The following is a 26,011-nucleotide window of genomic DNA, read 5'->3' on the forward strand; positions in this document are numbered from 1 at the left end:
TGCCTGCTGTCCTGCTTTATCAGATCATGTGAAGAACAATAAAACACATGTGACAAAGTGATCATGATTTTAGTACCAGAACTATTCTGGTTCAAGCAATCAAAGATTTTGCTTTAAAGGTATAATTGTAAGTTTTTTCTGTAATCCTTTTGAAAGCTTTGCACAACAACTATCCTACAGCAGTGACTGGTTAAGAACTACATTCTTAACCAAGTAGTTAAGAAAATCTCATGAGCATTCTGTAAGGTTTTAAATAAAGGTTTTTTCAAATGATTCTTGTTTTTGAACACTTTAAAGAAAGCGTTAAATCTTTTCTTACTTCTTAAATCCGAGAGAGAGCGATAACTAGTCCATCCCTGGATATAAATTTCTTTATACTGTCCTTTGATTAAGAGTTTTTTTGTGCAGAATGTGAAACTAAACTCCAGAATAAAAGCAAAAGTCCATGCGAAGAATTTGTTTGCATCTGGTGAGAAACTTTCATTGCCTGCAGTTTCCTCATCTGAACCAAATATGAATAGTTTTAATCTCATTGAATGTAAAGCAATGAGAAAACATGTCTAGTTTTGAACAGCTTATTTTAATATCTGCTGGTTTGTCTCCTTATTCCTGAAATGAATTGTAAACTCAAATCTAGTTTATCATCATCAAACACGATCAAATGAAACTGCAGATGTTTCTCTCAAACTGGACAAGGAATAAAAACAACAAAATGAAAGACAATTTTAGGAAAAATTTAAATAACAGATACAACACATAACTTATGTATAACATATTTACTAAGGGCAGATAAAGATATTGAACTCCAGGACTGAGCTAAAATATTAATTTATTGTTTTTAGACATATTTTCTTCACATAATGTTCATGAATAATTCTTTATGACTTGAAGCATCGGAGGTTGTTAGAGCTTAGCTGGATTTTAGATGTGGAAAAGAAGGTCTGTTCCAGACGTGTACTTCGAAAAGATATTGGAGGATTATTCAGGACTTCAGATGTGTGTCTTCTTCAGGCATTTGTGTAAGTAGCAGCTACTGCCTTCATTTAACAAACTATATAAACAGACTCAGTGAACAGGAAAGATCCGGTTTTCTCATTGTTTTTACTCTACAGGGTGGCCACTAAACCTGGCAGAGAAATTTGCATCGATCCAGATCAGTTGTGGTTCCAGAGTTACCTGAAGTCTTTCTCCTGCGATTGATCAACTTGACTGATAAGCAATGAGTAAATAATAACATTTTGTTAGAAAATTGTTCTCAAAAATATTTTTTGTACATTAAACGTGTCTTCTAATGCTATAGTTATGTAACATTACATAACCAGTACATCTAGGTTATGTAATGATAAACCTAGATGAGTCAATTAAGAGTTAAGGTGGAATCTGTTGGACAAATATCTATTGTAAGTTATCCTGCAAAATCTGTTTTTGTGTTACCAACCCAACCAAAGCTAATGATGTTGGTTTTGATGTGTTCCAAACACTCATCATGTAAGTTTTTTTTATCAGATGAGATTATTAATGTTCTTGAACATCCCTCCAAGTTCTTTCAAACAAGAAATAACAAATCCAATAATAAGCTCCCTCTCACTCCAAATTTTCCAGTTGTTTTAAGAGGGTCTCCTCCTCTTGTCTTTACAGAAACTGTTTTAATAATGTATGTTTGTTGGTCACCATGTTGGAGACTCTGCTTCAGCTCCCTGCACAGTTTCAGTAGGTTTAAGATTAACCTACTTCAACCTACTTAACCTACTTAATTTAATGTGTAAACATCTTATTCCATAATCAAAAAAATCTGCAAACTTTCTTTATAATTGTTCTGCAGTTTCAATTTCTCCTGTTGTTCAAAGCAGCCTTTGCTCCAATTCAGCAAATCTAACGGTGACAGGAATCTGGATTTCATCAACTTATTGTTGATGTGTTTAAAATGTTCATATAAACAGAAAATAACACTGGAAGAACACAGACTGACATCAACTTATGACTGTTGAGTCTTATGAGTTTTGAATCTGTCACAAACTGAGATGAGCTCAATTATAACTAGTCAACATTTACAGAATAAAAAACACACAATCAGCAATAAAACCTTCATTCAAAATGGGATCTTCCATTTTGTCCTAAAATCTCATGAAGGTATTTGAGTGTGAGCGACCTTCAAAATGACTTATTAGCTGATGATATTATAATATACTAGATGAACCCAACAAATTCTTTCACCCAATTAAATGGAAACTTGGTCTTTCTGCAAAGTCTATACAGAAAGACCCCAGTCTGGGGTTTGAACCCAGAACCTTCTTGCAAGGCAGTGATGCTACCATCTGCCTCACTATGCAGCCAACAAGAAAATAAAATAAAATGGAAAAAAAAAAGAATAAAAGATTTATTAATTTAGCTTTTGCAGCCAGAGTGATGAATGAGATGAACTATCATCACTCTGGTGTGACTCTGATGGTACTTCTGTTCATATTAATTGATATTAAATCATTTTATTCTGTTTTCATTACAAATACACACAGAAACAACCAAATAAGGTCAACCTGTAGAGTCTATTAGCAGATTCTTTATCAGCTTTCGTTTCCTTCCTTATTTGCTTCTGGGCAATCAGATTATGATCGTCCTCCATAATGTAAATTTCATGTTGCATAACCAAAGCCAGTAAGTCTGATCGCAGCCTGAGAGGTTGAATCAACATCCAGATGATCAGGATGGGTCACGACTTCTTCATTCACCTGCTACTGATGGCTCTGCTGCTTCAACACACTGAAGAAAGTGAGTACAGTACAGTGTTGTTTGTTTCTCTAATAATCCATTTTTGGGGTAGTTGTGTTGCACAGATTTACAAGCTACGCATGTAATATAGGTAATGGGGACCTACTGTATAGAAGTGGTTATTATTCTCTAAAGGAATAAATGTCTTCAATTTATTTTTCTTATCTATTGTGTGAAATTATCTAGACTTTTGTCAACAACAGAACTGTGATCCTTGTAATGTTATTGTGTCCTATGAGAACCATCAGGGTGAAGCAGACAGCAAACTAGACAGAAACATGGAATGTCATGTTGCCACCAAAGAACAATAAAAACATTAATAAATGTAATCTTGTTCATTTAACAGGCACATGTTGACTTTATTGTTTGGGCACAAAAACATTGTTGAAACTCAGTCTTCCAAAAAACTCGTCACCAGTGAACAGATTGATGTGAAAGACTAAATGGACGCGTCACCTCATCTGTTAGTTTTTAGGTGACTGAATCTCCCAGACTATTCAGGTCACCTTATGATTTTCTACACCACTTCTCAGTCTGATATTCACTCACTCCATACAAACTGAGCCTTTTTTGATTATCTCTTAACTTTTCTGAATACATGGTCATGCAAATCTTCTGTCTTTCTCCTGTCTCACCAGGTTCTGCTGGTCACAGTGCTTCCCTGCTGTCTTTTTACCTCGACTCTCCTAGGTTTTTAATGATCTGTTTGAAAGTTCTGATACGATGTTGTTGGTTTTCATAGCGTAGCCTATTGACGTAACCTTTCTGAATTCTTTCCTATTATCAATAGATCTTTAAAAGAGTGAAGAGCTTCCTCTCGTTGCTCAGTTTGGGTTACGCAATGACAAAGTTGCATAATTTCAGATTGTTAACAACTAAAAACTGTCAATCTCTGCCAAATGGACCAAATGTCCAGTTACTAGGCAACCAAATTAGAACAGGATCAACTGATTCTGTTCAAGTTTACTTAACAACACCAATGAACATTTTCATTTTCAAAGGAAACATCTACATCTAACCATTTAGTCTTCTTCTTAATCATTCATTATTTTCTCTACAGACGAGGAATTGAGGAGACAGAAGCCACCTAAACGTGATGAAGCGGTGCATCAAGAGTTTTGCTTGAGAATTCCTGAAGCTCCACACTCGACCGGTTTGGTTTTTGAAACCCCACAGCCTACAAAGTTGGCATCCAAACCCAAACCAGCTAGAAAAAAACCCAAGAGTCCTAAACTGCCGATCAGACGATCAAAACAACCTGAGGTTTATAGATCCCCAATGTCTGGGGAAGAAAACTATCCATCTACTGGTGTTCCTGAAATAGTACCAAAGATCCGCCCCATTGGTTTCCACAGCCCAGGTGAGGCCTCTTCCCATAGAGTTTAGAGGTGTTTTCACACTTAGTAATCCGGTAGACTTGGTTCGACCAAAGTTGCAACATTTTTACATTTTCAGCTGATGTGGTTGACTTCTACACTGCAAAGTCAAACAGCCAAAACCTTTTGAATAACCTGTTTCCCTCCTCGCCTGTGGTGGCGCTCCACCATGAACAAGTGAAGGAAACACAAAAATTTCTGAACAAGATTCTGAGAACAACTTCCGTCTTCACAAAATGTAAACAAAAATGGAGATGCGTCAGATTTATATAGGATTTCTCTTTTGTCTTTGGTAAAAGAAAATGAGCCATTTCTCCCGCTAGTGCTGGATATGCTTGTTTGTTTTGGTTATATTTACCCAGAATCCCCAGCGTTGCTTTTGGAGTGCTCTCCATCTGCTTGGAGTTCACATGCATTTGAACCTCACCAGAGTTCAGTTCAACCAAACCTACAGGCTTCATTCCAGTCTTCTGTAGATACTATAACGTATCTGATGTTCTTTGACAGTTCTTTGGTTTTAGAGCCCAAAGCCCTTGTTGCTATGAAACACTTTTCACTAAGGACAAAGGCAAACCAACTCTTAGCCAGTATGTTCACGAGGTCTTTTACTTTTTGTGCTGGCTAAGTTTTGACAACTGCTTAATAGTGCTGTCACTGTTGATGCCTTGTGGTGCAACTCTTGATTTACCAACAAATTCAAACCATATTACAATCATAAGCAGGAGTACCAAATGACTTTCAAATTCTACCTGGTTGATATACTTGTCACTTAAATTTTTGTCAATGAAGGTTTATATTCTGTTTGATCACATATGTATTTTGCTTTGCTGAAAATCATGATGTCAATGATGTGCCCTTCGTCAAAGCCTCAGACGGATGCTACTGCAAAGAGCAAAACAAGAAGCCGTCTACTGAGACCTATCGAGTCAGAAGCCTGAACATACACTATCCCAGTGAGACCTGCAGATCAACTGAATACATGTGAGTCACTGTGTGTTTATGGGAGATGATGCTTGAAGACAGCAGGTTAAAATTCTCTGTCAAATCAAACACATTCCGTTCTTTGTAAGTTGAAGGTTTAATAGTTTCTATGAGCTCATCCTCATGACTGTTGAACTCAAATAGGATCAGCAATGCCTCCACCTCTTGTCTTTCAGTGAAATCTTAAAAGACGGAAGGAGAGTTTGTGCGACGCAGTTCAGCCTCGTGACTCATTTTTTTTGGTACGTACAGAAGACGACTTGAGTTCTCTGCTGCTCTGCAGAGAGATATCATACTTTCCTGTAAAAGATGCAGCTTCTGTGCAGCATCTTATCTCACGGTTGCTATTTCATAGTCAGAGTGCACTCAAAACTATTTCCTGGCAGATTAAAAAGCAACTTTTTGAGTATCCAAGGCAACAGTTTCCCCTAAGCTGATTTACTGATAAGAATCAACCGACCCACAGGTCTCTGTCCAAACCAGTACCGGAGCAAAGGTCAACAGAATCACCTGAGATCTCATCTACAACACATCAGAGCACAACTGCAGAGACATCCACCTCGACACACCTGACAATCAGAATCGATGGGCCACCGGGTCTTTCTGGCTCAAATATACATTATGAACAAGATCCAAATGGAGTTGAATACCATCTGTAAGTTTTACCTGTTAATCTGATGCTAGCACTGGACGATATTTCATGTCTAAGTAAAGACATTTTTTGTGTTAACAGCACAGAGCACAATTCATTTGCCTTTTACTTTGGCAAATAAAGAGAAAATGTTACCAAATTTACAGGATTTACTGTTGATGATGAGAGGACAAAACACAGTTAAAGACTTGCTGGTCAATTAATTTGTTCCCATGTTATGGAGGGAGAACAGATTATTTTAGGCAGCTAAAATATTTGGTTCCTCCCCTCCCCCCTTAACTTATAATAATATAATAATGAGCGAATGTTACCACATTCACAAGACTTGTTGTTGATGAAGAAAGGGCAAAACATATTTGAAGAGTTTGTGAAAAAATAAGTGGCTCCCATGTTATGGAGGGAGAACAGATTATTTCAGACAGCTGAAATATTTGGTTCCTCCCAAGTAACTTTGGCAAATAAAGAGCAAATGTTTAGAAATTCTCAATGATTGCTATGTGTGATAGCATGTTTGAGCCACCACAAATTTGCAACTAGAGATTTCTTTAATCCAGTAACCTGTCATATTTTACATTAGAACGGGATCTTCCAGAAAACCTACACTCATCTTCAGGAAGTCTAATTTTTCATGCCCTACTATCAGCCAGCTTCCATCCCTTTATATTAGCATTAACATTAGCAAGAGAAAAAATATAAATACAGACAATGTGTTGGAAAACTGTTTTTGGTGGCTGACTTTTATTTGTCAGGCTTACATGTCAAAAGTTTAACAAAGACAGATTCTCATGGCGATATAATAAGAATATAATAGGGAATATAATAAGAGAAATCATTTCTTCGTCTCAGTCGTTCTGTTATCAATTTATGCTGATGTGTTTTCATTTGTCATATTTTACTTTTGTCAACAAATTATGTTCATTGCGTATCATCCATCCATCGTCTATGTCCACTTACCCTTGCGAGATCACAGGGGGCTAAGCAGTGGCACACAAAGTGGGTTCGCACTTTAAGCGAAGCTTAGGGGCGCTGTGCTAATGGGGGCACCAAAAACAGTTTTGGAGAACACGATTTTATTTTTTTTAATTATTATTTTTCATTTGAATCATGTTGTTAGCTGATGACAGAAAGCTAAAGATGGAGAAACAGGAAAGAAAGCTGTTGGGGGCAGAAAAAATATGGAAGAGGATAAAGGGTAAAGATGTTGTGTAGAGATGAAAAAAGTTTTTCAGTGCAGTTGACAGACAGTAGCTAAGTTATTTCAGTCTGTCAAGATGAGGTTGTAAATATTCAGGCTAGCTTAAGTTACTATGACAAGTCACTGCTGTCTTATGTCTCTGTGCTGCAGTTACAGGTGTGTCAGAGTTTGAATCCAGGACCTTCAAGGCAACAGCCCCCCATCCCCCTAATATGATTTTATCTTTAACAAGTGTTGAGTATTTGCAAGAGTTTTCAGTCTGTAACTACTATGTGTAATTTTTACATTCTCTTTTTTTTTATGTAATCAGTGTCAAAATCCCCAAAGATGAACCAAATTTTCTTAGGGATTCAAGTGGATCCAGGTCTGTTGAAGACCTCACAGGTAAAAGCTATATCTTCTAGGGATTGTCTAAAGTGGCATTGGTTGAAAATAACAAAATAAAAAACTGCCAAAAATTCCAGAAGCGATTCTGCTTTAGTCAAATTATTTCAGACTTTTTTTGGGTACAGGTTTGCCTTAATAACATCAATGTGTTTCAGAAGGATTTGGTGCTTTTGTTTACTTGGTAGCTTTGGTTGGAAACGGCACAGATTAATATAGTGTCACACAGAGATGTTTTACTTAGATTCACTTGGTTACAGTTTGTTGAGTCAATTTTTGGAAGAACTATATTTTTATGAGTATTCTTATAACATTATGTTTTTACTTTTACTTAACTAATATTATGGAGTATTGCTAATTTTACTTGAATAACATTTATGGATGCTCTACTTGCTGCAAGTAGCTTCACTGACTCAAAACACACTCACGGAAACCTATGCTTATTTCTACTTTAGATTTTATTTAATAAGTTTTACATTTAAAAAAATATTTTAAAAGTGTTTCTTCTCCCTAAATTTGGTATTTTATAAAAAATATTCTATAGTTGTGCAATTTTTCCTATTCATTTTAGTTTTTAAAGACCAGAATCTGCATATAACTACATTTTTTTGTCTGTCTGGCTACATAATTTTGAAATACTTAGTCAGATGTTATGATAATTTTATTCAGTATCGTAGTAGACTTTTTAAGAAGTAAAAGTAAAATATAATTTATAATCTAATGTAATATTCAAATCGTAAATGTTGTGTTTTCATAAAAAAAAAAAAAAACAGAAGTAAGGTTTAGAAATCATCGGTCTTTCAGTAATGAATCCATATGTTTTATTCAGTGGCTTCAGTTACTAAAACAATTAACTTTTCAATAATACTTAAACTTATTGAATGTGAGTTAATTATGGCCATATGTATTCATTTTTTCTCCACTGTCTGTTTGCACTGCAGGATCTTGTGTTACCTGCATACGTCCTGTAAGGTGGAACAACTTTGACCTGAAGGACGTTCAGTTGGTGGATTTGAACTTCCCATCATCCAACTGTCCCGCCGTCGTCTTACTAAGGTTTTCTATCTGCTGTAACATAAGCTGAGCGATTACAATCACTGCTTCATTTTGAAATGTTTTATATTTGCAAGCCATAATTTACACCCAGCAATGTGTCTTTTGCCTTCCAGTGTCAGCCTGATTGATGGACGCCATATTTGTATGGATTCTCTCCACCCTGAGTTCCAGCAGCTTCTAGACAAGTTGGAAATTAAAGAACCTTAAAGCTGACACTTAATGTGGTAGAGTTTAAGGTTCATGTCAGAGTATATCTATCTATCTATCTATCTATCTATCTATCTATCTATCTATCTATCTATCTATCTATCTATCTATCTATCTATCTATCTATCTATCTATCTATCTATCTATCTATCTATCTATATAAAGATAGATAGATATCTATATATATATATATATAGATAGAATCGAGAGAGAGAGAGAGAGAGAGAGAGAGAGAGAGAGAGAGAGAGAGAGAGAGAGAGAGAGAATCTATCTATCTATAGTTAGATAGATAGATTTCTATCTATCTAACCCTAGGGTTAGGTTATCTATCTATATAGACATATCTATATATATATATCTATATAGAAAGAGAGATATCTATACATATCCATTAAAAATGCCAACTTTGTATTTATAATTTTGCACCGCAAAACTCAACTTGCAGAAAGAAAGCATTTATTGAATTATTTATATTAATTGATATCTGACATATTTTTTGTCATGAGCTGATGATGCAACAACGAATAGTGATTGCAGTGCAGTTTGCATTTTATTTCAACTGATGGACAGTGGAGTAACTAAGAAACCACTAATTATGTTATGTTGAAGAGCTCCTGTGTGCTGAGTTTAGGCTTCACTGCTCACCTGCTGCCTGGACTCTCTGCTTTTGGGTCCGAACCTCAACAACCGCAAATCATGACACAAGGTAAAGGGGCCAATTAACCGAAACTAACCAGCTTTTTTGACTGTGGGAGAAGCCAAAGCACTTGGAGGGAACCCACATCTGCACAGGGATATCATGGAAACTCCATGCAGAAACATCCAGTGGTGGAACAAACGTGCATGAATGCATGCACTCTTTCAAATGAAATGTAGTGAGCCTAATTAAAAGAAATGAAGATGTTGTCTTTTTTTAATGGTGGGAGAAGCCAAAGCACTTGGAGAGAACCCACATCTGCAAAGGAATATCGTGGAAACTCCATGCAGAAACATCCAGTGGTGGAACAAACATGCATGCATGCTCTCTTTTTCAAATGAAATGTAGTGAGCCTAATTAAAATAATCTAATATGTTGTCTTTTTTTGACTGTGGGAGAAGCCAAAGCTCTTGGAGAGAACCCACTTCTGTACATTGTAAACTCTATCCAGAGTTCTGGTGATATTCTGCATGGAGAATCACAGTTCCACTTTGGTGGAACAAAGTGTGTCATGTATGCATCCATATACTGTTTGAAGAGAAATGTAGGGAATGTGAAATAAACTAAGATGTTGCCTTTTTTTGATGGTGGGAGAAGCCAAAGCACTTGGAGAACCCACATCTGCTTAGGAATATTGTGGAAACTCCATGCAGAAACTAAGTGTTGCAATGTGAATCCTTGGTGAAAAGCACCAGGTTGTGTGTTTTGCAGCCCCATCTTGTTTGAAGTGCTCTAAGGGGCAAGAGGAATCGGTTCATGCCAGGTCTCACTCTTCTCTGAAATACTGGGTCATCTCAATTGACAGACAATCTTCCCTGTCAGTCTTTGCAGGAGAAAAAAGGAAGGTCATTCGCCGAAGTTTGTCCTGGAGAGAAGCCTTGGAGTTTTTGCCATTTTGTTTGTGTGATGATGTACTTTGTTCACGTCTGTTGTCTAGCGGAGTCCTTTCTGTATGCTCTCGTTGAAAAACCTTTTGTCTGACTTTCTCGGCGTGCTTCATCAGAAAGTTGTTTTGCTTCGTCAGAATTTTCTTCTCTCCTTCCAACAACTTGTAGGTTTCTTTCAATACAATTGAATCTTTCAGTTTCAAATTCAAGGCAACAACTTCTTCTAGAAGCTTCTCGTTGCTTTCCTCCAGTTGCTGAAGTTCTTCCCGTCTGGTGATGCATTTTTCTTCCAAGACTTTTTGAGACTCCAGTTTCACTTTCAAATCATCAACTTGCCGTTTTAACTTTTTGTTTATCAATCGATCAGTCTTAATTTGTTTCTCCAAGTACTTGCAATCATCTTCCAGATCTTTTGTATTGTCTATTTTGAATGCAATTTTTTGGACTTCCTTAGCCATGGTTTCATTCTCCTCCCTGATTTTTCCGGCTGTATGCAGCAGTTTGCAAACTCTGTTAAAAAGTTTGCCAACTTTGTTACAAAATCTCTTCTTCAGAGATTTGCGCGGGAACACGGATCCTGTAATCTTTCCGAAATCAAACATTTTCAGCTTTAGTTTGATGAGCAACTACTAAAAGCTTTGCAGCAATTTCTGTAAGCAGAGACGACGCGAATCTTCTTCAAAGTGAGGCAAAGGGAATCTTACAATAAAGTCAAGGGTTCCACCTCTGTGACATCAAAGGAGTCTGTGACATCATTGCTGAAATAATTCTTTAGTCCCGTCGCCATGCCAACATGATGACCTGACAACATTCTGACACGCAAGTTTATTTGATCAAGTTGATTCTTATGAAAGTTTTTACAGTTTCTGCCTAATGCCAACGTCTGAAAACAATCGTCTCTCTGCGCTATAGATCATTTGTCTCTTTGTTTTAGACGGGGAACGGAGATAGGACAGACTCTTGCCACATATATATATATATATATATATATATATATATATATATATATATATATATATATATATATATATATATATAAGAAAAAAAAAACGTTTGACTTTGCTGGTTGTAACACATGTACACACTCCACATGAGTTAAAACAAAGTTAGTTTACTCAAGAACAAAAACAAAATTCTTTCTGGTAAAGATAGAATATATATATATATATATATATATATATATATATATATATATATATATATATATATAGAGAGAGAGAGAGAGAGAGAGAGAGAGAGAGAGAGAGAGAGATATCTATATATATCCATTAAAAATGCCAACTTTGTATTAAATTATCCTAATTTTCACCCCCTTCAAATAAAGTGTTACCAAAGTGCTTTTATTTATTTATTTATTTATTTATTTATTTATTTATTTATTTATTTATTTATTTATTTATAAGAATTGTTTTTGTCGTCCCAAACAAAAACTTCTTCCTGTGGTTTTGTGAGGTGACTCCAGCTCACTTTGCTGATGAGAAGATATTTGCTGATTTTTGAAAAGCCCATCAGATAATTTATAATTTTGCACTGCAAAACTCAACTAGCAGAAAGAAAGCATTTATTGAATTATTTATATTAATTGATATCTGACATATTTTTTGTCATGAGCTGATGATGCAACAACGAATAGTGATTGCAGTGCAGTTTGCATTTTATTTCAACTGATGGACAGTGGAGTAACTAAGAAACCACTAATTATGTTATGTTGAAGAGCTCCTGTGTGCTGAGTTTAGGCTTCACTGCTCACCTGCTGCCTGGACTCTCTGCTTTTGGGTCCGAACCTCAACAACCGCAAATCATGACACAAGGTAAAGGGGCCAATTAACCGAAACTAACCAGCTTTTTTGACTGTGGGAGAAGCCAAAGCACTTGGAGGGAACCCACATCTGCACAGGGATATCATGGAAACTCCATGCAGAAACATCCAGTGGTGGAACAAACGTGCATGAATGCATGCACTCTTTCACAATGAAATGTTGTGAGCCTAATTAAAAGAAATGAAGATGTTGTCTTTTTTTAATGGTGGGAGAAGCCAAAGCACTTGGAGGGAACCCACATCTGCATAGGAAAATCATGGAAACTCCTTGCAGAAACATCCAGTGGTGGAACAAACATGCATGCATGCTCTCTTTTTCAAATGAAATGTAGTGAGCCTAATTAAAATAATCTAATATGTTGTCTTTTTTTGACTGTGGGAGAAGCCAAAGCTCTTGGAGAGAACCCACTTCTGTACATTGTAAACTCTATCCAGAGTTCTGGTGATATTCTGCATGGAGAATCACAGTTCCACTTTGGTGGAACAAAGTGTGTCATGTATGCATCCATATACTGTTTGAAGAGAAATGTAGGGAATGTGAAATAAACTAAGATGTTGCCTTTTTTTGATGGTGGGAGAAGCCAAAGCACTTGGAGAGAACCCACATCTGCTTAGGAATATTGTGGAAACTCCATGCAGAAACTAAGTGTTGCAATGTGAATCCTTGGTGAAAAGCACCAGGTTGTGTGTTTTGCAGCCCCATCTTGTTTGAAGTGCTCTAAGGGGCAAGAGGAATCGGTTCATGCCAAGTCTCACTCTTCTCTGAAATACTGGGTCATCTCAATTGACAGACAATCTTCCCCGTCAGTCTTTGCAGGAGAAAAAAGGAAGGTCATTCGCCGAAGTTTGTCCTGGAGAGAAGCCTTGGAGTTTTTGCCATTTTGTTTGTGTGATGATGTACTTTGTTCACGTCTGTTGTCTAGCGGAGTCCTTTCTGTATGCTCTAGTTGAAAAACCTTTTGTCTGACTTTCTCGGCGTGCTTCATCAAAAAGTTGTTTTGGTGCGTCAGAATCTTCTTCTTGCCTTCCATCAACTTGTAGGTTTCTTTTAATACAATTGAATCTTTCAGTTTCAAATTCAAGGCAACAACTTCTTCTAGAAGTTTCTCGTTGCTTTCCTCCAGTTGCTGAAGTTCTTCCCGTCTGGTGATGCATTTTTCTTCCAAGACTTTTTGAGACTCCAGTTTCACTTTCAAATCATTAATTTGCCGTTTTAACTTTTTGTTTATCAATCGATCAGTCTTAATCTGTTTCTCCAGGTACTTGCAATCATCCTCCAGATCTTTTGTATTGTCTATTCTGAATGCAATTTTTTGGACTTCCTTAGCCATGGTTTCATTCTCCTGCCTGATGGTTCCGGCTGTATGCAGCAGTTTGCAAACTCTGTTAAAAAGTTTGCCAACTTTGTTACAAAATCTCTTCTTCAGAGATTTGCGCGGAAACACGGATCCTGAAATCTTTCCGAAATCAAACATTTTCAGCTTTAGTTTGATGAGCAACTACTAAAAGCTTTGCAGCAATTTCTGTAAGCAGAGACGACGCGAATCTTCTTCAAAGTGAGGCAAAGGGAATCTTACAATAAAGTCAAGGGTTCCACCTCTGTGACATCAAAGGAGTCTGTGACATCATTGTTGAAATAATTCTTTAGTCCCGTCGCCATGCCAACATGATGACCTGACAACATTCTGACACACAAGTTTATTTGATCAAGTTGACTCTTATGAAAGTTTTTACAGTTTCTGCCTAATGCCAACGTCTGAAAACAATCGTCTCTCTGCGCTATAGATCATTTTGTCTCTTTGTTTTAGACGGGGAACGGAGATAGGACAGACTCTTGCCACAAAACATGACTACATCCGTTGAAAGAACTGTTTTATTTTTTCAGAAAACATGTTCTCTTTCCAGTTGAAAATGTTCATAACGATGCAATTATGGAAAGAATCCCTAATATAAACACGTCAAATGTTCTGAGTGATGACATACCTCACCTGAGTGAAGTTGGCCCCCCCACCTTCTTCAAATCAGACAAAATTGGTGTCAAACGTTTGTGCCGCTATCATTGTAAAGATATAAAGAAATATTTCTAGAGGTCAACCAAATATACAAGAGAGCCTGGTTCAGATGCAACAAATAGAATTACAAACTCAACAAGAAAACAAGTAATCGAGAAACTTGATAGAATTAAAATAAGCTAATAAAATACGAGGTAAAAACAAGAGTGAGTTTCATCACTCAACCAGCCCCCCCACCTTCTTCAAATCAGACAAAATGGGTGTCAATCAACTCGGCTATGTTTGTTTGTGTAGCAAAAATTTTCGATTTTCGTTTGTGCTGCTTTGGCTTTGAAGATATTAATAAAAGTGTAAAGGTCAAAAGGTCAACCAGCCCCCCCACTTTTATGATAACCAACTTTCTTTATATCTTTAAAATGATAGCGGCACAAACAAACATTTTGAGCGTTAGCACTAGCCGCTAGCTCAGTATGGGAGCTTAGAGCAGAGGAGCGACTGCAGCTGACAGTAAAACAAAATAAAATATGTCTTTATTTCTTACCATCTTCAACGTAGAGCCTTTAAAACCACATAATAAAATCTGAATACTTTTTTAGAAAACTCTGGTGCTGACATTTATGATACTTCCCAAATATTCAATTTACCTTATAGGTTCTCAGGCATCCAGCGCATGAATAAAATAAAAGTTTAAAGCAACTTAAGTTATAATTTAAATAACACATGACTTTTATTGAGAACCACTCGGTTCCACCCGAACTGCAGCTCCGTTGTGTTTGCATGTAACTGAGGGCGGCATCGAAAATAATGACCTGACGTCATTATGTTTGAAAGTAAACAACGGTTTCGATGTAACGGCCGAAGCCTTTTCCTCAGAGATGCGGCGGAAAACTTTCTCTTTCCTCGTTGACCGATCAGTTCATTCTGTACTCGTTCATCAGCGAGTAAGTGGAGGAAAAAAAATACCTCATTAGACCAGGTGACAGCAGAATATTGAGGGGAATATTGATATTCACCGCAAATTAAAATAAATAAATAAACACAAATATTAAAAAGAGCACTCTTTAAAAAAATACAGTAAGAACAGTTTAGTGAGAGTCAGCTAGACCCGATCAACGGTTGACTGCAAAACAACCAACGGCTGACTCTGAACCAATCAGCTGCTGTATTCTAAGCAGCCCCTCTTGGTCGGTCCGATTGGAACCACAGCTCTTGTGATTCCGAGGAGCCGGATGGAACCGGGTCGGAAGTTCTAACGCAAACACGGTCGGTCCTACTTTGAAACCGTTCCGGTGTTAAGTCAATCCGCGTTTCCCCATCAGATACGGTTCCCCCTGCGTGTTCTTGCCGCCCCGCCCACGCGGCACAATACGCGCGTGCTCGTGCTGTGCACGGAGAAAGCACGCGCGTAGGGAACTACGGACACCGTGAAAGCTCAAACAATATGTTTCGGCAAAGTCGTCACTTTCTTCACGTTTTTTCGGGAAACTAATAATAATAACAATAACAACAACAATAATAATAACAATAACAACAACAATAATAATAATAATAATAAATAATAGTGATGATAAATACATATAAGTCACATATATATATTATAATTATTATAAATGTATATATATGTTTAATTATATATATACATATATATATATTTATGAAATAAAAACAGGGCAATGTATTTTAATGCTCGATATTACCCATGAGATACTGTTCCCCCTATGTTAAAATGACCCATCAGATACGGTCCCCTTGTTTTACAGTGGGGGAACAATATCTGATGGGTGAAATATGGCCATCAGATACCATTCCCCCACTGTAAAACAAGGGGACCGTATCTGATGGGTAATATTGAGCATTAAAATGCTCAATATATATATATATATATATATATATATATATATATATATATATATATATATATATATATATATATATATATATATATATATATTGTAGCTTTGCTTACCCGCTAAAACCACAGCAGGATTAAGTCAAAAAGGAGAAATGTTCTTATGAAACTCGCTCTTGTTTTTAACGGTGAATGAAGTCTAGCAATAAACCTCAAGAATCAAACTTCAAAACCTTCATCTCTGACCCTCGAAGCCTTTAGATGAATCGACCAGTGATGTCTAGAAACTGGTCCCAGAACCGAACCATGTGGTACCAAGTAACGAAGAGGTGATGAAGTGGTAACATTTTTGCTGTTTCATAGCTTAAAACTAAACCAAAAGATTTAAGGAACATCAATCTCATTTAAAAAGGTGTTTATTTAAAAAAAAATCATTATCTTTAATATGTTAGAAAGAAAATGATTTGGTCTGAAATTCAAACAAACTAAAGAGTCAGGTAGATTTACTCCTGCATGATTTAAAACATTAATGATAACATTTGCCTTATAAACAGCATGAGGATTGTTACAGTTTGTAGCAGTAATTTCAGATAAATATATGTAGAATACCTGGTTATTAACTAAATGCACAAACCTAACAAGACTCCTGGTAGAGAGAAACTCATGTTAGTAACGGCTACTGGTAAAAACAGAGGCAAAAACAGCAGCAGTGGAAAAGTTAAATACATGACAAAGCTTGATTGATAAATATTGCAGTTTTCTTCTTTTTTTCTATTTTGCAGACGCATGTGATTTTCTTTCTGCAGTAACTGGGATAGAAGATTTCACACAGATGGAAACGTTTGACTGATCTCAGTGGCGCAAAAAGTGGGTATGCAGGGTATGCAACGCATAGGGGCGCAGCACCAGAGGGGGCGCCAAAACTCCGTCTGGAGGGGGCGGCGCGCCGATGATGTTTTCCCCATACACTTCAGCGCGCCTTACACTCCTTATAAGGAGGTAATGTAGCGAGTTTTACCCTTCACGTATCGTCGCCTGGGGAGGGGGAGGCGTTAGCGTCGCTCCTTCACCCTGACGTTCCTTGCCTGGGGGGGAGGGGTTAGGGCGCCGATCTATGTTTTCGCATCCACCTGAATAATGTGTAGTAACAGAAAATCGCATCACCTTAAATATTTGTTCTCTACATCGCTCAGCTGAAATCTTGTGAAATTTGTCTGACAGTTTTGTTTGTGGTCAGAACACACCAAGCTGAGGTAGAGAACGTGTTTCAGCTCAGACGTTTCTCACTGCTTCATAAAAACATCGTGTTCTGAACTCAGTTCAGGAGGATGAGCTCAGAGAGTCCAACTCCAGAATAAGATGTTAACATGATTTCTGTTTTAATAATGATAAAAATAAAAATATTTTAAAGAATCTGTAGAAACTCACTTTTCAGTTCAGCAGAGAAAAAGCAGTGAGAAAATGTTTCATGCAACGATGAGTCAACAATATGACACCATGTTGGTTTGACTGTAAGATGAGGAAACTGGTTCCTGTCCCAAATAAATCTCCTTTTGACAAATTCCATTATCAGTTCAGATTATCTGGACACAGATCTGAGCGATCTGTTCCTCACATTCTCTACTTAATCTACCTTAACGGTAATGCAGCCAGCCAATCAGGATCAGCCAAATGTTGGCATTATGACCCAGCTTCTGCATTTATCAAAAAAAAAAAAAAAAAAAAAAAAGATCAAGAAAAAAGCTAACTGGTACACTGAAAAGTATTCCCATTCCTCTTACCAGTGTCCCGCCTCTCCTCTCTTATCCGACAAATTTTCAGCTTTCAGCGAAACCAAACATGTCAGATGTTACTTCTTAAAGCTTTCTACATAAACCTCACTGAGAGACAGAAGAGCAGAGGTCAAAGTTCAACTTCAGTAAGTTGCAACCAGCTGTGCCTGTTGTGTCACATAATCACGTACTAAGCAGAATGTCTCCTGTTAGGTTTGTGGTTTCATCTAATATGTTCATCATGGCTGCAGAGAGACGTGAAACCATCGTAACACACCAAGCTGAGGTAGAGGTGTTTCGGTTCAGACGTTTCTCACTGCTTCATAAAAACATCGGGCTGTGGTTCATCCTGTAGCTCTAATCTATAATGTCAGTCTGTCTTCTTCACTGACTGAGTGAAGTCAGAGATCAGCAGCAGATCAAATCATGCAGCAGGTTGTTTGGATCATTGTGGTTCTGCTGAATGTCGTCTGGATCTCCTTCTTCTTAACTCCAGATCTGGATTTTTCAGGTAAGACCAGCTAAAGGAGAGAAACCTTTAAATGTTGATGCTGCTGATGTGACATTAGTTTGAACTGATCTGTCTTTAGTCACATTCAGACTTCCTGTCTGTCTGACAGACTCATAATCAGCAGTTATTTAACTTCTATCTTATCCACATATATAGAAGCTCACAGTCACATAGAGGCTTACTTATATATGGGTACATGTCTTTTAGTAAGTTAGAGAGAAACCTCATGCATTTTGTACCCAACATTGAGTTTCTCACATAGTTCCGGCAAAATATTTAAGGATTCTTCTTACGAGGGATAATTCTACACCAAACTGTTTGGTTGGTTAATATGTCTCCATGGTAACAGCTTTTCCTCAACAGGTCTCAGATTTAATGCTTAAATGATATCAAATGTCTTTAAATCTTAAATTGAGTCGAGGTCGGTGCCCGTTCCAGAATCTTGTTTTGAATTTTTGTGCAACACAGAAAATGTTTGACCAAACATCAAATGTTCTTTTACTTTTGATGTTTGCCTGGATAAATTTGAACCTATTTGTGGAATTGGGAAATGTTGATGCTGCTGGCATCCAGATCCACACAGAGGCTTCGGTTCAGATAGATCAGATCCAACATTAATATGCAACATGAGTGGATGTGACCTTGTGACCTGCTCTATAACCGGGTTTGTGTCTCTCAGTGTTTGTGGAGAGGAGAAGCATCAGCAGCTCTGATGAGACGTTCATGATGGAGTTCTGCCTTCAGCCAGACTCTGACAGGAAGTGGACATCAGCTGGACCTTCAGCCAGCGGTCCAGATGGAGACATCAGCACCATCACAGAACGTCCTGGTGAGACGTAGACGGATTGGTTTGAGATCTGAAGATCTGAATGTTCTTGATATTTGTGTCAGAAAACTAAAAAATAAAATTATTCTCCATATTGGATTATTTTTAATCTCAGTACAAATACAGCTTTTTTGTGGAATCCTAAAACAAAATAGTAATGAGGTACTGGCTGTACATGTTCATGAGAATCTATTTTTATATAACTACATATATAGTTCTACATTAAATCATTGCATTATTTGCAGTGAATGGAAAGAAAACTCAATATAAAGAATCCAACTCGGGTGACAAGTTCTCCACATCTGCAGCTCCTGATCCTGATCAGATGTGAGTAATTAAAGTTTTATGTCTTTTCTAACTGTGATGCATCAACAGAAACTGACCTTGAACCCATTTATGAACACAAAGATGTAAAAGTTGGTTTAATCTGAGTCGTCATGTGGAACCTTCTTCTTATGCTAGTGCTGTGTTTGCGAAAACAGACGTTACTGAAGTGATTTAATATTGTCTGAAAAACAATATATATTTAAAAGACATTGTAAACCACAGAGCTATACAGTGTGACACATATGTCACATCTGAGATGAATAAAGTCTGCAGTTAGTAGTTTGTGTCGGTCTTGGAGCAGAGACTTTAGCTAACAGATGGGAGATGAATCGTTTAGGATTTTAATATGTCTCCATGGTAACAGCTTTTCTTCAACAGGTCTCTGTATTTCTATCAGCTGCATGAGTTTACATCACGGCGCGCATTGCTCTGTTTAGCAGCTTTGGGTCAATAGGAGGCGCTCTGTATCCCTCAAACCTGCAAGAATGAATGTTTTGATAACTTTTAAACTCCGACTCCAAAGTAGGTTGTTAATCGGGTTGGTAACTAATCACTGAATAACTAACAAACAACCTTCCTACTCTAAATAAATTGACTGTGTGTAGATAAACTTTTGTTTTGTTTTGTTTTGTTTTTCAGTGATTTGAATGGACCGACTGTATCTACTGATGAACAGAGACTGACTCCACCACCAGAGTTCAGCTCCAGCTCTGAAGCTGATCTTGTTACAAAGATTCCAACAACTCCTAGAAATCAGAAGGTCAACATCAACCGACCCAGACAGCACAAAATCACCCTCAGTCCACTCAGACCAGGACCAGGAAGTGAGTTTTTCCTCCAGCAGGTTTTCATCCAAGCAGAGATGTCATAGCTTTCGTGTAAACAAAAAATATATATACTTTTCATGAATGTATGCTTGTGATATTGAAACGGTGAAATGTGACAGAAATGGAAAAAAGGAAGAATGAAGGCTAACACTTTTTTGTATTTGTATGATTATTTAGTCATTATTTATATGGATAAATAATCACAGTAACAGTATTTATGTATTTATTGATTTACTTAATTCTGAAAGAAACATATAATTACATATAGTTCAACATCCAGTTCATGCATTATTTACAGTGAATGGGAAGAAAACACAAACTCCAAATTCCATCCCAGATGACAAGTTTCCAACATCTGCAGCTCCTGATCCTGATGAAATGTGAGCAACATTTTAACCAAGAACCAGAACCAATCAAATCAACTGTTTACATTTAGGATTGATTGTTTTTATTCACTTTGAACTGTTTTTAATCTTTATGAAATTGCGACATGCGAGTTGGTGAACAGATTTTACTGCTCTGAGGTAGAGAATCACTGCTGGGAAGGAAGGAAATGACTTTTGGAAATGTTATGATTTTTAAATTGACTCCTTTTTTTATTTATTATGGGCCTGATGCACAGTCATAGTTACATACATGGTACCATCCTTTTAAGAAAACAGAAGCTGATGTTTTATGGAGACAAAGAGGAGCCTGAAGGATTTTTACCTGTTAAACTGCTTTTCACCTGAATTACACTACAAAAACACAAAAACTTGTAAGTTAGTTTCATCTCATTTGAAATCTACTAAAGGTTTTTAAATAGAAATTAAACAAAAATACTTGGTAAGATTTTGTGTTTTTGCAGTGAACTCTGAAGTATTTTGATTATTTTTAGTTCATAAGGCCTTGATTAGGTTAATCAATAACTCTAATTATTGATAATTCTAATTGATAATTGATCATTATTGACAAATCTAACCATTCTGTGTTTGTCAAATAGAAAATTTTGGCAAACATCAAAATATTTTTTTATTTTTCAGCAGCTTGGCTGAACCGACTGTATCTGCTCATGAACAGAGACTGACTTCACCACCAGGACTGAACTCCAGCTCTAATCTTGTTACAAAGATTCCAACAACTCCCAGAAATCAGAGGATGGACATCAGCCGACCCGTCCAGCAGGAACTACTGAGTGAGTGTTTACTGACTGTGGATCTGATCGGTTCAAGTCACTGCAACCTGTTTTCTGTTTCAGCAACAAGCTATGCTAAACACACAGTTACATACAGTTACATCTACAGTCATGTAAATTTGCTTTGCTTGCAAATTCATTATATTGGTACAACTCTAATTTATCCAATTCTTTGGCAATAAAGAAAGTACACAAGTGTCCTTTAATTAAAATAAAATGGGTGATTCAGGGATTTTCTCCAAAGTCAACACTAAATCCTACTTTCAGCAGTTTTACTGCAAAGTCAAAATGCTGTTCAGTTTTTGTAGTAAATGAGAATATTGCTCAGGCTGTTGTTCTAAAAACGTAAAATCGACATGATTATCACTCTACCCATTCAGAGGACAAGTCAGCTTTAACCCTTTCAGAGCTGCAGCAGAAATGTGTTTTTACTCAGACTTTCATGGTTTTGTTTTCAGGTCTAGCGTTTCCTGCTGACTGCTGCTTTGTGTTAATGAAAGGACCAGTGAATGAGAAGCTTATCGCTTCAGTTGAGGTGACTGATCCCTGCTGCCCCATTAATGCAGCCATGTAAGTACTGCAAGTTGGGTTTCTGTCACTCCTGGTAGAATACGCACAAAATTAGCTGTTTCACTGCGGTGTTAAAGGGGTATTACGTAAAATCCACTTTTATGAGGTTAACATCATGTTATAATGTTATTCCCTTGTCAAAAATGTACCTGGAGCGTTGCTATGATTCTTTCATGAGAAATAATTTAATCTCCATGGCAACCATTTAGCTGTGGAAAGCGCATGGGTGGACCTAGAACCGCCTTCAAGCTGAAACTCCTCCTCTGAGCTGCAGTTTCCAAGATTCCACCTCACAGAGCGGCCCCCCCTCCCCTACTCAGCTCCTTCAGACTAGCCAGCAGCAGTTAGCAGACGCCTGGTGGATCTGCTGAGCTCATTACAGGAGCTACGTCTCCATGTAACACTGGTAAAAACGTTTTTTACCAGTGTTAATAGAGGAGCCATGTTGCGACGACTTCCTGAAGGCGGAGTGCCAGAAAGAGCAAGAGTTTTTAAAGAGACAGGGACCCAATTTTAAGGCGCTTAATTGCAAATTTTTAAGTCGTATTTTATATATAAATGACAACTTGGAACAACTGAAGGTAACAGTTACTTGAATGAACTATAAAATGACACTACTTGGCCAGAAAACACATAATACTGCCCCGTTAACTGTTAAAGCTAAACGCTTACGTTTAATTTTACTCATTTGAGAAAAAAACTTAATTAATTTGCATTTATTTTCTTTCAGTTTGATAACAAAAAAGGCGCAACATCTCTGCGTGGATCCAAAGGAACCCTGGGTGAAAAGGATTATTGATTTCCTGCAGACAAGGTCAGTTTAGTGCAGTGAATGTGTCAAAAATGACCATGATTATGGTAGCTGCAAATTAATCAAAGGTTTTGATTATAATCATTGATTTTTCTTTAATTTCATGTGGAATGTTTGGACATTTATCTTACAGCAGTGACTGTAACTATTCCAGTCCGTTTTATTTATAAAGTACATTTAATAACATGTTTACCTAAACTGCTGACCAGTAGGGACTGATAAATCTGAGACAATCACAAAATAAAAACAGAATTATAAAACAGACAACAAACCAACTTACTTGTCAAAAGCTCCTGAAAACAAGTGTTTAACTTTATAATCACTAATCAATTGAAACAAGCTAATTCGAATATGTTTTTTTTTATATCAAAGAGTCACTAATTAGAAAGTTGTTTTATTTCTCAGGGATTTGGATGGACCGACTCTGTCCATTCCTTATGAAAGTCTGACTCTGTCTGAGGTCACCTCATCCCCGATGCTGAGGCAGCACTTTGTCGTTAACCTCGCTACGAAGATTCCAACAACTCCACGACATCAGAAGACCATCATCACCCTCAGTCCACTCAGCACAGAACCAGAAAGTGAGTTTTTGCTGCAGCAGGTTTTCATCTAAGCACAGATGTTAAAGTTCAAATCTCTGAGGCAGAACTGAAACTGTGGAGACAGGGATTCAGGTTCTGTTGGTGCTCGTTGTTTAAAACACACTAGCTGCGTTCCTGTTACAAATGTCCACAAAACGTTGTTGATGTTCTGCTACTGACAAAAAAACAAACAAACAAACCCAGTTTCATCATTGCAGCGTTTCCATTAACTGAGAAACAATTAAAATCACACTAGAATAAGTTTGTTCAAGTGACAAGTCATTAAAAAACACGCAGCACCATCATCCTCTGACCACTTCCTGTTCTCTTCTTTTGTCGTTTCCTCCAGTAGTAACATCTGGTTGTTGATCATGTGATGAGAAAAATGTTTTTATTGCAGTTTTTTTCCTTCAAAATACACTCATTTTGGTACAGCTGAATCACCTCCTCATCGTAGCACTAGAACGTTTTTATAAAGAAAAATATTAGTTTAGCTGAAATTGACCTGTTTCCATTAAGCAAATGTATTTTTGTAATTCAAATTTGCACATTTTTGTGATCAGTAGCTATTAACATTACTGAGGCTTTGAAACAGGTGTTTTTATTTTTTGTATTTTTTATTTTGTTTTGTTTTGTTTTTTGCTTTGAGTTTCAAGGTGAAACCCAGATTTATATTTTTACTGCTGCTTACAGTAAAACAGTCTATGAAATATTTGCTTCACACTGCCACCTACTGGTGAAAAGAAATAGTGTGTTTGGACAATTTCGGTTTCTACGGCAGCAGAAAATGAGTTTGTACTCAGTCAGACGTTCAGCAGTTCCACGGTCTGGTTTTCAGATGGAACTGGTCCGGTTGAGTGCTGCTTCCAAGTTTGTAAAAATCCAGTCGACATAAGAGAAACCGCTTCGTTTCACATGACTGATCCTCTGTGCCCCACAAGTGCAGCTGTGTAAGTACAGCAAGCTGGGTGAGAAAATCTTAGATTTACTCGTATGGAATTGAAAGTTAAGTTTTAATGTGGTGGTAAAAAACTAAACATGTGCATTTCTTTTCTTTCAGTTTAATAACAAAAACAGCGAAACACCTCTGTGCAGATCCAAAGGAACAATGGGTGAAGACAATTATTAATTTTCTAGAGACAAAGGCCCCATAGAGGAACTTCACCATGTTCTGCTTTATCAGATCATGTGAAGAACATTAAAAGTGATTATGATTTTGCTATCAGAATAATCTGGTCCAAGCAATCAAAGATTTTGTTTTAAAGTTAAAATAATTGTTTGTTTTTCTAAAAACTTGTAAACTTTGTACAACAACTATCCTAGAGCAGAGATTGTAACCAGATGTGAATTCTGTCCTATCCTTTTTTTTCTTTTTTTTCAGTTTCAATGAAATTGAAAACTTTAAGTCTTATCTTGAATGAAAACTATGTTAATGTTGGTAGCTGATATCTAAAAGTCAGATAACTGTTCATGAACTTTTCTATATGTTCTGCTTTTCAAGTTGACAGCAGCAGTCTGTGGTTTGAACCAGCCGTCTCAGGTACATCACCACGTTACACCTTAAGCAAAATGTCTGCTGTTAGGTTTGTGGTTCAATCTAAAAATGGTCACCATGGCAGCACAGAGTCGTGAACCATCTGACTTTGTGGTTCATCCTGTAGCGCTAATATATGATGTTTACAGTCTGTCTTCTTCACTGACTGAGTGAAGTCAGAGATCAGATCAGCAGCAGGTAGTTTGCATCACTGTGGTTCTGCTGAATGTCGTCTGAATCTCATTCTTTTTAACTCTAGATCTGGACTTCTCAGGTAAGACCAGCTAAAGGAGAGAAACCTTTAAATGTTGATGCTGCTGATGTGATATAGTCTGTAGTTTGAACAAATCGGGCTTTAGACACATTCTGACTTCCTATCTGTCTGTTTTCCCTTTGTAAGATCTCATTTACAGTAAATGCTATAGAGTCACTTATTTTGGTTCTCAGGTTCTGGTGGAGAGTTAATATTCACTCATCATGAACATGAATATCATTTCACTTCAGTCTCTTTATAATTTTAAAAGAACCATTCTTTTTTCCTGGACAGCATGTTAGCGCATTAATCATGGGAGTAAATAAGCATTTCATACACTTTCAAGTTTTTCTATCTACAAAGAAATGAATTGTCTGTTCTTTCTTTAAAAGAAATTCCTGTTGTATGACATGGTCCCAGCTCTTTATATATCATTGACCAGGTCCTCCTGTGTAGTTCTGAGCTGATCTCTCACCTTCCTCATGATCACTAATCCTATAGGTAACAAGTTCAGCCTGGGGAAATTAACATAGGAAATACGTTGAGGGTAGGATGGCTCCATAAAGACGAACTAACAGATCACTAGCTGTGAACAAAACTGTCTGTATTCTGCTAATGTCGAAAAGCAACATTTTGCAGATGCAGAGTTTCAGTTAAATAAGAAACGCAATTAAAAATCACACGTGAATAAGTCATTAAAAACCATGCCACCCCACAATCCTCCAACTACTTCCTGTCGTCGTCCTCTTCATGGTTTCAGCCAGTGGCGACATCCAGTTATTGATCATGTGACTCGTATGATGCGAAGAAAGCGTTTCCATTGCAGTTTTGCATAATAAAACAACCCATAAAAAAGCCCCCACCTCATTCAGCACCAAAACTTCAGACTTCAATGAGGCCACAAAATGAAGATTATCTGCTGAAGTTTTCACACCAACCTTAGA

General features: G+C 37.1%; 1 protein-coding gene across 7 annotated transcripts; it reads left to right on the top strand.

Annotated features, from left to right (window-relative positions):
• Window positions 1-1,805: 1,805 nt before the first annotated feature.
• On the top strand, window positions 1,806-24,749 carry LOC103480216 (uncharacterized). 7 transcript variants are annotated; one of them, XM_081599599.1, is made up of 11 exons: window positions 1,806-2,766; window positions 3,827-4,126; window positions 5,009-5,123; window positions 5,300-5,365; window positions 5,590-5,778; window positions 7,281-7,354; window positions 8,296-8,410; window positions 22,619-22,702; window positions 23,105-23,280; window positions 24,119-24,230; window positions 24,341-24,749. In XM_081599599.1, the coding sequence occupies exons 1-11, from the start codon at window positions 2,694-2,696 to the stop codon at window positions 24,432-24,434; spliced, it is 1,398 nt and encodes a 465-aa protein (XP_081455725.1). In that variant the 5' UTR covers window positions 1,806-2,693; the 3' UTR covers window positions 24,435-24,749. The 7 variants fall into 7 exon arrangements, with proteins under 7 accessions (XP_081455725.1, XP_081455729.1, XP_081455730.1 ...); XM_081599604.1 differs by lacking the exon at window positions 1,806-2,766 and adding an exon at window positions 3,341-3,456; XM_081599601.1 differs by lacking the exons at window positions 1,806-2,766; window positions 3,827-4,126; window positions 5,009-5,123; ... (2 more) ...; window positions 7,281-7,354; window positions 8,296-8,410 and adding exons at window positions 16,053-17,799; window positions 17,867-18,993; window positions 19,236-19,317; ... (2 more) ...; window positions 21,167-21,318; window positions 21,777-21,888.
• The last annotated feature ends 1,262 nt before the right edge of the window (window positions 24,750-26,011 follow it).

This window comes from Poecilia reticulata, chromosome 18 (genome assembly GCF_904066995.2).
Source record: "Poecilia reticulata chromosome 18, P_reticulata-male-v2, whole genome shotgun sequence".
Lineage (NCBI taxonomy): Eukaryota > Metazoa > Chordata > Actinopteri > Cyprinodontiformes > Poeciliidae > Poecilia > Poecilia reticulata.

Coding starts and splice junctions, on each gene's coding strand:
- LOC103480216 (XM_081599599.1), top strand. CDS start 2,694: ATGATCAGGATGGGTCACGACTTCTTCATTCACCTGCTACTGATGGCT. Junction 2,767..3,826: donor GCTTCAACACACTGAAGAAA/GTGAGTACAGTA, acceptor TTTTCTCTACAG/ACGAGGAATTGAGGAGACAG. Junction 22,703..23,104: donor ATTGATTTCCTGCAGACAAG/GTCAGTTTAGTG, acceptor TTTATTTCTCAG/GGATTTGGATGGACCGACTC.